Below are 12,689 nucleotides of genomic sequence, written 5' to 3'. Positions count from 1 at the left end.
CCTTTTACTCTGTTGGGTATAAAGAAAACTGAAGTTACTATGTTAGACATCTAACTCTGGATACCCAAGCTACAGCAAACGAATCTCACCATAGACCACAACTGACTGAGAAAAAATTGTATTTATTTCCCATTAGATGATGAAAACCTCCTATTTTCCCTTAGAACTTTGTTTTACAATGGGAAACACATGTTGAGTTTTTTAATTGCTAAAAAATATTTTTGCTGAAGTTACAACTATAAATGACACAATATAATCATTCTATGATTCTACGGTTCCTTTCTTAAGCAGTTAAGTCTGTTACAATAAAACAGGAAAAGAGAATTACTGGATATTGTATCACATTATGAAAGAGACAGCTAAGAAACTGTCTTAGAGAGTACCAAAACCAAAATGCAAAAATAGAATGTGCATGATGTTCTATATTTAGCTTTCTGGGTAGGCTCTGAAATCTCCTTTGAGCTGTCTTGTTTGATAATCACTGGTAAGACCAAATTCTGAGGCAACAGTCGGATGTTCTCAGCAATATTTTTATCTGAGGACTCAAACCAGTAAGTCTTCAAAGGCAATCTGTGAATTTGTTATAGTTCTATACATACATATCTTCTTTTTACTTTTGCTAACTGAGCCTAGACCAAAACATACAATTTTGCATCAACTACTCCAAATTTGTTTTAAATCTAAAAGTTTGCTAATGGCCTTGCACTGGCAGACCTCTCTTGAAGATTGTCCCACTGTGAACATCTTATTTAGCTGTAACATGCAAATTCATTTGTCTCAAAAACTGATTTCAAAGTGAAACATTTTCATAACTCCCTGTATGTCAGCAGTTTTCCAGCTGCATGCAATCACTGCATCTGCAGTGAATCATACAGAATCATCATTTTAAGGAGCGATGAATGCTGGACATGTGAGGTATATTCAGATACTGTATTCTAAATATAGTATCAGTCTTTTCTTCAACAACATTAACTATCACACAGAAGCAGTCACATTAGCTTCCCAGTGGCATAAAACCTTGGAGGCTCTTTTACAGTGGTTTTGTTGTTGCTTTTTTTTTTTAATGTACGGAATAAAAAGTAAGAGAAAAAAGAATGCCATTTCACTGCTGATCCTATCATCACATGCAAAATGTAACAGTACCATTCTCTTAACATTCAACTGCATATGAAATTGAAACAAAAGTGAAAATTCCAATTAAAAAAAATGTAACTGAAATATCTATACTATTAGTAACACTCTTCTGGGGAATTTCCATGGTATTGCCATTACCAGTTGGGACATACAAAATTTCTTCTATAGAGCTTTTATTTTTTTTTATGAAACACTACCAGTTTTACACAAGTCTTGTATTGGCAGAAACTCATTGAATTGAACTCTCCTTCTTACCATCAACACAGGCTGGCCTTGCTCTTGTTGTACCGGCAATCTGTCCTTTTTTACACGCACAGCGAGCTGTTTGTCGGGCTATCGTCCTTCGGGGCTGACTGCTATCTCTGTCCAAAGTAACAATCTCACATGTACCTGCAGCCAGTTGACCTGGAAAAAGAACCAGCAACAGGTACCAGAGTCACTGAATGCACTACAGGCAATCTATTACAGCCAAATAGAGTAATGGCCCTATGTCACAGCAGATACTCCACAACAAATGGGCAGCCAGCTGATGGATATAATAAAATGAGATGACACACAATTTTTCTTTGTGGTGGACATATGAAAACCCTGCAAACGGGTTCTGTCGGAAAATTATTATTGTTCCATAAAAGCCAGAGAGCTGAGGTTACACAGGTTACTTTTACTTATGTTGGCTAAGTAAAGGCACAATCTGCTTTTACAGCAATGAAATTCAAATGGTGTGCTCTTTACATATTTTAGGAAAAGAAACGATAAAGAATATGGAAAACAAAAAACTTCCCCACATGTCCACGAATATAATGGAGTCTTAACTGCTTTGTGTGCTGGTTTTGAAAGAAGAAATCTTTCAAAGCGTGCCTGTGTTTGACCAGATTGTCAGTCCTTTGGTTCTCGCTTCATCTAAACTGAATGGTAATTCATTCTCTACTTGACTCATATCTGAAGTAGCTGGTCTTTTTTTATTTTACTAAATTTACTATGCAACCATCCTGCAAACGGCAGTAAAATGACACTGCACTGTTAGCTCAGTAACATTGTTTGCTTTTTATTGACTTCTCCAATTTATTTAGCTTTCCCTGAATAGTGAGAAAATCCACACCGCCTAATTCTGAATTTGGACCATGCTATGAGAGGCAAAACAAAAACCACAAAAGTTCCTTGCAAAAACTTATTTCATACAGAATATTAGTCTGAAATAAATGTTATACATTTCAAATTATGCACTTCCTCTGATACAACCAACAGTAGGCTACTAGTATACCAAAATATTACCTTTTACAAGTAAGGAAGATACATTATTAAATTTCAATGTATAGAAAGACTGAAAAAAAATCTCAGGTATCACTTTGTATTACACAATTTCTGGATTTTATGGTACAGTAGTAAACATGATTTCTATTGTATTTTGTCTTTGCAGGCAATCAATTATAAACCTTCAAATGAAGATGTGAAAAAATATATCTGCAAATCATAAGCTTATTATGATTTGCTTTCATAAAAAAATAAGATTGGAACAAATGCAACACTGCATTTACGAAAAACTTGTGCAGTTTAAATAATATTCACAGTGAATTATTTTTATGCTGTTGACATACTGAAAAAAAAAGTTAGACAAAAAGCTGAAATCTTACATTTGTATTAACATCAAAATTATAAAAAAAACCCCAAAACCCAACCAAACAAACAAATCAACAACACCCCCCAAACAAAACACAAAACCCCCTGAAATGTATGTGTTTGGCAATGAAGTCTAGAAGTATAATTATATTTCTATACATTGCATTTTTTTCCATTCAGAAAACAAGTTTACTCATTATGTTGTTCTCAAAACCAGCTTACGATGCTTCCTATTGTGTGGATCCTGTCTTGAAACTGTCAGAATAGCAAAATACTGTAGGCCGTCAATAGCATTGTGGCTGGTTCACTGCTAAGACACCTAAATTTTGTGTTGCCGTGACTCCTACACTGCAGTGAATTACAACATGGCAAAAATGAGGATCTCAAAGATGAATATGGAACAAGTTAGTCTACAGATTTATGAAAATATGTGACATACATATAAGTAATATACATTAGGCATGTATAAATACAGACATCATATTCATGATAGTGAACACTTCCACCATTGTGTTTAATGGCTGCTGACAACTAGACTTATGATCTATGGTCAGCCCTGGGTTTCTGTTTCCCACCCACTCTCTTAATAAAAACATCTTAGGATGAGATCTTTATCATATGCTGATTTTTTCTTTGTTTCCTCTGAAATCTTGGGTTAGGAAGTAAAGGTTTAGCAAGAAAGATAGTGGCACATGATTTTCCAAATAAGGACAATGGAAATCCAGCTAGAGACTGAAACATCTTGAACTGTAAAAAAAAAAACAAACACCATTCTTTTTTCCCCCATTGCTAATATATTTCATTCTGGTTTGCAGGAGATGTCCTGCTCCCAAGGAATACAGCTGTCTTAGTAGATCATGTAAAAAAGACATAATCAGAGGTGTATTTAGATCTTGACCCCCTTAGGCACTGGAACATCATGATTATGGTCCTGCATTGAGAATAGAAATAGAATGGAAACCAAAGAAAAAGTGGAAGCATAAATATGACATGTTTAATGTGTTCCTGAGAGTATGGGCCACCATATTCACCACTGTCTGTAAGTCTTTATACTATCATTTCTTTCATTAAAAGATAGGATAAAATATATAATGTAGGTGACTTGTTATATAAAACCCCATTTCAGAGTAAAGGAGCCAGTTTTACAGCACAGTGAAGGTAAATAAGGACTATGCTCTGAGTAGAACAATGAAGCTTTATGTCAAGATAATTAGTGAAAGCTTTCCAGGGAATGCAAGCGGTGACTATTGATAAGAATGCCTATAGATCATCTTTTCTGCTTTTGGACCTGTCCAGTTTTAGATCTGCATAGGTTCATTTTGAGCCAGCTGGGCTATTTGTTTTTTATGATTGCTTTCAGTTGGGCATAGTGACCTCAATTTTTTTTACGAACTTCGAAAACCAGGATACCTAAATGAGAGTAATTGTTGTACAAAGATAATGTCACACTGCCTTTCACAGAATTACGTACAGCTATTAAAAATAAGGGAAAATTAGAACTATTTTTAAAATATTTCATAGATTTTTTTTAAGATAATTTCTCTGTTGCCATTCATGTTTCTATAGCAGAAGAGATATTGTAAATTAAAGATATTGTAAATTAAAAAATACTGTAGAGCTGCAGCAGCTCTTTCCATATATATGGCATAAAAATTTCCTGGTCCTTGTGTCACAGGGTGCAAATATTGCAAGTGTACGTCCACTGTTACTTGGCTTTAGATGGCTGAAGAGCATGAAAAGTATTAGCTAAGGTTATGGAGGCCCATCTGCATGGAGAGAGTCATGGAGAGAGTCATCCTGTTGTAAAGCATGTCCTCTCTGCCTCTCATTAAGTAGAGGGCAAGTCTACAGGAGTATCTTACTTAGGTGACATGTATGCTACTTTGGCTTTTTAACAATTTAATCTAGAAATGTAAGGTACAAAATGATGGAACAAAAGGCATATACTTCTTTTAAGTATCGAGTTTCAAGGATCAGGGTACGTTTCATTTTCAGGGAAGCTAACATAGTGACCTCTTTCAAAGATATTAATGAAAAAAGGCCATTCATCTGTGAGCCTCTGAACACCTTCCATGTCACTCCTAAGCACAGAGAAAAAATCTCAAGGCAGCAATGGGTGGATTTTTAATGGAGCTCTTCCAGTTGAGAGATAGATTAAGAGCCACAGTCTATGGAACAGTCATAAAGACTCCATTTTTTCAGTAGACTGTATTTATGTACTTACACAAAGCAGTTCACCCCCTTCCAACATGAACTAAATAATCCTGGGGGGAAAAAAGGCAAGCATCATCAGAGAACTCTGATTCATTCTAGCCTTGCCTGAAAGGTTTTCCTTCAAGGAAATTAAAATAAAATAAAATAAAATAAAATAAAATAAAATAAAATAAAATAAAATAAAATAAAATAAATCATTATTTTATGGATCAAGCATAAAGTTTATTTCAGTTACAATCATCCAGTTTTCCAAGTAATGAGTATTTATTTGTTGTTGTTATTACTGGTTTAATATTACTATTTTATAAATATTTATTTTGTAAGTTTATTTTAGTAATTAAGACCTCACTGAAATTTATTTGATTTTGTGTTGCCACCATCTGGTTACTAAATAGAGAAAAGGATTGGGTTCTTTAATGTTCTTCTAGAATGTTGTACTGCATTCTTAAAATGCCAATTGATAAGTGTCCTCTCTCTCCCACTGCAAACATACATGCTTCTATATGGAATTCTTTCAGAAAAAAGGAAAACCACAGTATTCTGAATTAAAATGTAAGTAAGTCAAACCAGACCAAAACCAAAAAAAACCCCACAGCTGTTAAAATACAAAATACAACAGGATTAGGCTTTTAGCTTCCAGCTTGCACCCATGGACCTGTTTACAGTAATTGCTGTACTCAGCACCTATTTTGCTTTTTTCTCAATGAAGTCCGCCTGTGATCAGTTCTGAAACTGCTTTTTGTGAGACTTTCATGGAACTCTGTAGGAATCAGTGAGTTCAGGTACATATATTTAGCAAATGATGCAGGAATTATCTCAAGGTAAAAACTACTATGTTTTTAGAAGTTCTTTAGTACTTCCATTCTTGACAGAAAAGAGTTTGTTACTGAGAAGTTTAAAAGTAAATGGCATTTTTTATGTGTATTCCTAAGAAGAGCCCTCTGTCAGCTATAAGCCATTGCCGAAAGAACAAAGCTTTTGAAAGATCTACATTGTCTGTCACGGGCAAAACCCTCAAATAGTAAATATTTTTGTATTACATGGAGGGTATCTAGGATCGCATTTTAATTTTCTGTGGATGAAAATATTTTTGTTCTCTAACAGAAAATAAAATCTGCCTAATTCACATTGATTACAGCAAGCCAGTTATAGATGTTATGAATTTTTAATTTATGCATGCTGAAAAGCTGAAGACTTTCCCTCAAATTCATTTAAAGAAATAAAATCAGATTATGAACTCACGGTATCTGTGGGTATAATGAAAATAAAACTTGACCTAAATATACAGATCTTTCGAGGGTTTTATATTTCATGCTCATCCAGCAAATCTACTTCTGAATTGTATACGCAAGCTTATGTTATAGTTGCAGTGAACAGTTTTTCCATGCATCACCAACTTGATTCCTAGCAACACAAGCACTTTTAGTTCAAAATGCATCAAGTTAGATGTTATTAAAATTCTTGGCTAGATTCAAATACTCTTTTGTCAGTGAACACAATGCAGAAGTTGTTTCAAAATCAGACCATAGGAATACATTCAGTAGTTTTCTATTACAATATTGAAGTCTTTCTGACAACAGAGCCATGCCAACTCCTGAGTAGAGCTGAATATCAACAATTCCTACTGAAATGAGAAGGAGCTTCAGTATTTAGTGTCACTTATGATTTGCAGCTTGAGTAACTTGAGTAACTTGAGTAACAAATGTTTAAATGTATTTCAATTTAAAAAATAAAAAGCACGTATTTAAGTGGAATTTAAAATTGTTTATCTTATATATCCTTCCACAAAGAAAATGTCCTGAAAGAAGATGCCTTACGGTGAACATAATTCAATTTCAGACAGTCCTATTACCTTTTATTTTCCAATTTTAGTTCAGAATTAGAGTGATTATGGGAATGAATTGTTTGCCCCCAAAAGCCACACTCACTTTTAAGCTAAAATAGCAAAATCTGTGGAAATCAAACTAGTATAAGATAAGAAAGAGCAACTCCACAAAACTTCTGACACCCCTCCACCCCTCCCCCCCCACATACATACACCCCATTTAATCTAAACTAACAGACTAGAACTGGCTCAGCATATAAGGGAAAAAATGGGAAAAAACCTGTTCAAATGAATCAGCACAGTTTTAGAATAACTATCAAATAAGAACACTGTTTCTATCTTTCAATTTTTCAGTAGAATATATTCATGGAAATACACTATTTCCTTTTCTTCTTACTGATGTCACTGACATTAAAATCATTTGTTTCCAAGATGCTTCATGTGTCATTTAGGATCTTGTATATTTCTATTGAAACAAACTTTGTAGGTGTTTAAGGGACAGACTACAGAAAGCAATTCTTCTTGCTAGTGGAGTTAGACAACCTGTTTAAAATACTCTTTACCAGTTTTTCTTGAGGGTATGATTATGCTATCAGAAGTAGCCAGGACCAATGTCATTGTCTGAAACAAAAAGCAACTAATTTGGATAATCTTAATTTACTGCTGTACCCCACAGGTGCCCACTAAACTGAAAAGCAGCAGACCAAATTTTTCAAAACTTTCCATAGATTTACTTCATTACAGGTTCAAAGCTACATTTGGGTAGAATCAGCCTTACCATGTGACCTCTGTAGCTTCCAAATCTTTAAAGGAGCGATTCTGGATTTTAGTGCTATAAAAAAAGACATCTTGTCTCAAAAGACGTGGTTTTAGTGCTCATTTTATGAAGGAAAACTCATTGTAGACCTCAATTAAGTAAAACTTATGAATGACAAGAGAAAAATATAAGGAATTCCTTCTCCTTTTAAGAGTCAGCTTGCGTATGTTCAGATCTCCACTGCAACAAAACTACATTATGTCACCTTAGTAATTACTAATCTTATAGCAATTTTCAGACTACCACTTAGCCATCTCAAGCGCACGAACAGCACAGACATTAGGAGGGTAAGAAAATAGTTTTCAGCCTTTCCATTCTGAAATAAGAAGTAAATTTTAATTAAGATAGATTCTACTCTTCTAAATAGCTGCACAGAGAAGAAAATAGAGTCTGTGGAGATCAAGATACATTCAGAATCTATTCTGAGATTTATTTTTTTTCTCAGATAAGACTAACGTCCTAACTTATTGCACCTGATACTGCTATTGTATGTAATTCCTTAATATTTTTTTCATATAATTAAGAATAATAACATAACAGAAAGAAAAAGAAAGGTAAAACCAGAGTTCAGCAAAAACAAACTTCAAGATTTAAGTTTCTGAATGGAATTCTCAAACAGAACAAAGAGGAACTCCAGACCCAAAAAGACTTGAAAAATCAAGCCAAGGATGTATTGATAAATGTAGAAGCAAGGCATCCATATACATGAACCTAATTCAAAATAAACTTCCCTATGTGCTTTGCTACTTTAAAAAGTAATTTGTACTGGTTTTAGGACATGACAATGTCATTTCTCAAATTCCTATGAAGTCTCAGGTCAAAACCAACACATTTGATATGCTGCACTTTACATAAAAGAAAGAAAAAGAAAACCATGGCTCAAGAACAGTATTGAAAGAGAAACATATGTCAGGGCTAGGAGGGCTGCAATACGTGTCACCATCCCTGCCCAGCACACCCTGTCCACAGCCCAGGCCCCATTCCAGCCCCCCAGGGCTGTCAGCCCCATCCCAGCGATGCTCCAGCAGGGCCAGTCTCCAGCTCCCCACAGCCCTGCCCTGCCCAGCCATGGGCCCTGCAGAGCCAGGCCCACCTGTGGGCCCACAGCCTGTACCCATCCCCAGGGAGGTCACTGGTGCCTGGGGCTGCCTCAGTGCCTCTCTAGCTGCCAGGCCCTGCCTTGGGGATGATCTCACTGAGTCTAGCATGGAGACTGGAAATCCATCAAGCTGCACCACCCAGGAGTACCACTGATACTGGCATCCCTCATTTCAACACCAGAGATCACAGCTTCCAACTTTGAGAAATGTCTTTAATAGACATTCACACAAAGATCAACCAAAGGAATCCCCCTAATGTTGATTTAATGAATATGATAGAAATACCCCCCTAGCCTAGTAATTTATGAGGTTTTGTATCAAGTTTCCATGTCTCTTTTTGGATAGTGACCTAAAAGCAGACCTTACAAATAAGGAAATAATTTAAGTGATGCTACCAAAAATAAGTAGAAATGACAAGGCATTTGAGTCCTTTAAGTAAGTTCTGCCTCTCTTTAAGTAAGTTCTGCCCCTGTGCAAGTCAGTGTGAACTGTAAATCTCAGCTACAGAGAGCTCCTCCAAGGAGGACCTGCAGCTCCAAGGGCTTCCTGTTCACTCCTCTTCAGGCAGGTTCAGTAATTGCTTCTAGAGGCCTCTATTGGTTACAAAAAGGAAATAAGTGCATGAATTCAGCGTTAAACAAAGTTATGCTTATTTGCATTAGTTGGCTAGTGGTTGTCACTCACTTTCCTAAAAACATTTAAAACTGTTAAAAAAAAAAAAAAAGACAAAGAAAGAAGAAAAACACCTTTCCATGTGTTTACCACCTTCTACACATAAAATAAACCTAGTCTGTTTACGAAACAAACAGAATAGCCATAGGGGGAAAAATGTTACCAGAAGGATGCAGTTATTTCTCTTGAGAAAGACAGGAATAAAAAGCACAGGTTTGTCTAAAAAGCTACTGACATTTGTTGGAGCCAGAATCTGTATGTCAGGAAGGCACAAGTCTGTTCTGTTAGCAAAATATGTCACTGCAGGGAGCATGAAATCAGTTTGAAGGAACATGCAGATAAAGCCATATATCAGAAGCAGGTATAATGTAGCAGCACAGGTAAACATTGTTTCTAAATTCTCGTGTTTTCCTTTTTACAATCGAGATATGCACTGCAATATCCTGGGTTCAACAGCAGATTTGGGATAAAATTTGGTCCAGTACATGCTATGTGGGAAAGGAGAATCAATTTGCTGAGATTTTGCTTTGTTGGATCCTGTCAATATGTCTTAGCCCTCAAACTGCAGAAACAATAAACCCTAACTTCTAATTGCCATCCACCAGGAAGTAAGTTATATCCTATACAACAAGAACTGTGTCATTATTCTGTGCCTGTGGCAGGTTTGGAAACCTGGAGGCCAAAGTATGCAGCTGAAAACAACTGCTACCTTACAATATCCAGCCTTGTTAACATGCCATACGCTAAGCAATACCTATGAAGGAATAAAAAATTCAAATTATGGACATTTTCTGTCATCCACTGTACTCTTAGCAGATCTAAATAATATCTTTAAAATAAGCTTGTTTATTTTGACTACTGCCTGTAACATGACTCCTCCCTTTTTGCACAAGCCTATGACACAAAAATCCATTTTCTTTCTAGTGATAGCACTGTGATGCAGATGGTAGGTTTACTCTGAAATTACTGGATAACAGAGAAAGTCTTCTACTAGCTAGTGTCATTCTTATGCAATTTTTTTTTTTTTTTTAAATAGAAAGAGTCCATAAACATTCTCCATACAAAATACAGTCTCTCAAGACTTTGTGGTACTGCACTTACTGAGAACATATAGGTACAACAGCTCACACATAACCACAGGGAATTATAACTTTGTAACACTGCAGAAGTAAACATTGAAAAACTGAAGTAGCACAGTGCCCATATCCAAGAAGGAAACAAATTTCAACAATTTTCAATGTCTTCCTACACCTCAGAAGAAATAATCCCACTCCATAATATATGACATTAATTAGAAGCATTATAGATGAACCCAAATCAGGATTTGATGCTGAGAATCTTGAACAAAGGATCCTTAGGCCCAAAGCTTCAACAGGCAGAATCTGCACCTCTTGGAGTGCCTCTCTCTCTGCAGTGACTATAAAGAGGAAGTTTATGGTGCATAGGTTCAATTAACTTGGGTGCTGGCATGAATTCTCAAATCGAGCACATCATAAGGACAAAAACAGAACAGCATGCATTGTCTGCATTTGCTATTTCTTCTTCCTTAGCTCTCAGAGTTTTTCTACTGATTGTAATGCTCCTCAGCAGTAGCTGCCTCTCCATATTCACAGCATGGAGCAATGAAGTCCCTCATTTATGTGCTATGCTGAGCACATGGCTAGATTTAGCACACAAGTCCCACCATTGCAGGTCCATCAAAGGAGTTTCAGACATTTACACTGTCCGAAAAGTTAAAAAATCGAGATGCAGTATGCTAAATAAATATATTCTTACTGTTGGACTAATACCAACCTTCAGCACCAACTAGAGGAAGTGAACTTGACAGGCTCCTTAACTGATTTGAGTGATGGCTTTCATTTTAAAGGTTTGTCTGGGAGCAGTGCTTCATGCAAGTGTGACAGAGAAGCATGAGTATAGTGGCCATTATTCTCAGCTGCTCTACAGACTTGGAGAAGTGATTTTCTATCTGGGCCAGCTTCACTGCTGCATTTTCCGTTTTTATCAGTTTTGCTCAAAATGACTTATGAAACAGGTGCCTGCTGAAACTAAAAGTTTTCATGGATGAAATCCATGATTTTTATATCTTCATTTCTAATCCTGCAAGAAGATAACCATTTATGGGTAAGATTCTCTCTGCACAACTCAGAGGAAGGTGACAGCAAAAGAGGTTTTAAGTTGCTCACATATATCCAAGGCTGCCCAAAGACAGTGAACAAGGACTACAGTCATCCCACCCACCATTGCAAATCACTAAAGGGCTCAACATTAGAGACAAACACAATACCTCTTCTTGCATTCCATTTATTGGGAACAATGTTTTCTATTTACAGAACTAAGTGTTCAGTGCATGCCTACAACATCCATTATTTCCCCTCCACACCATATAGAGGGGCTTACACTTAAAGAAGATGTGTCATGTATGTTCACACCAGATGCAGAATAAATTTCAAGATACTGAAAAGCTGAAAACATTAGAAGTGTACAAATTCATTCTCTCCTAGACTTAGCAGCTGGGAAATAGACACAAACAAAACTATCAACAACTTCAAGGTATGTGTTCATACCATAGAAGGCAATGTTGAAAAGTCTTTACACTGGTGACCTTTTAAAAAACTTTAAATTAACCTTTTTTATTAGTATTATTTCCTCTATAACAAGGTCCATCTTTTTATGTACTGCTTATAAGTTTTACTAGCTAATAAAAAGTTAAATTATGCTATCAATTTCTCAATGAATGCCTAATAAATAATACTTCCTCAGACCAAGGTCTTCAATAAAAAGGAATGAAAATAAGCCTGTCACTGTTTTACTCAGCATTTTGAACTGAGTTTACTATTACTCATGGTGCAGCATCCTGAAATATGCTTCCTAAGACATAGTGTAGTTAACAGTTTTCTAAACACAAAAAACGTGTAATTAAATAAACACATAGACATACATGCATATACATACACTTCACAGAAGGATGTGTTGTACTATAGGACCTTGAAATTGGAGATGACTCTAATGTATTGCTTCTCATATTAATGATAAGACATAAGCAATTTGCCAAGAGCCTTCACAATAGGTATTATATTAATTTCACCAAATGAATCAGTCAGCCTGCTCTTTATGATACCACAGTCAATGGATGAAGTATTTTTACTTTACAACATGTAACTTTAAGCCCAACCCAGACAAAATTTTCGAAGTAGAAACTACCTTTTTAAAAAGAATCCCCACTGATTTCTAAGGGAATGCCACATGCAAGGAGACCCACCAGGTCTAAGTCTGGCATTGGCAACGCTTTGCATTCTTTTTACTTGCC

At 35.9% G+C, this 12,689-nt stretch overlaps 1 protein-coding gene across 6 annotated transcripts in view; it reads right to left on the bottom strand.

Moving 5' to 3' along the window:
- TAFA5 (TAFA chemokine like family member 5) overlaps positions 1–12,689 on the bottom strand; it is a 426,817-nt gene that overhangs the window by 196,188 nt on the left and 217,940 nt on the right. For all 6 annotated transcript variants that reach the window (XR_003990659.1, XR_003990660.1, XR_003990661.1 and 3 more), the window contains exon 2: positions 1,390–1,539. Coding sequence is in view for 3 of the 6 variants with exons in the window: in XM_030480317.1 (XP_030336177.1) it covers positions 1,390–1,539 (150 nt within the window). In the remaining 3 variants the exon portion in view is untranslated. The remainder of the gene's footprint in view (positions 1–1,389; positions 1,540–12,689) is intronic.

Source organism: Strigops habroptila, chromosome 3 (assembly GCF_004027225.2).
Source record: "Strigops habroptila isolate Jane chromosome 3, bStrHab1.2.pri, whole genome shotgun sequence".
Classification (NCBI taxonomy): domain Eukaryota; kingdom Metazoa; phylum Chordata; class Aves; order Psittaciformes; family Psittacidae; genus Strigops; species Strigops habroptila.
The sequence above is the reverse complement of the archived record's forward strand: the minus strand, read 5'-3'. Positions and strand labels throughout refer to the sequence as shown.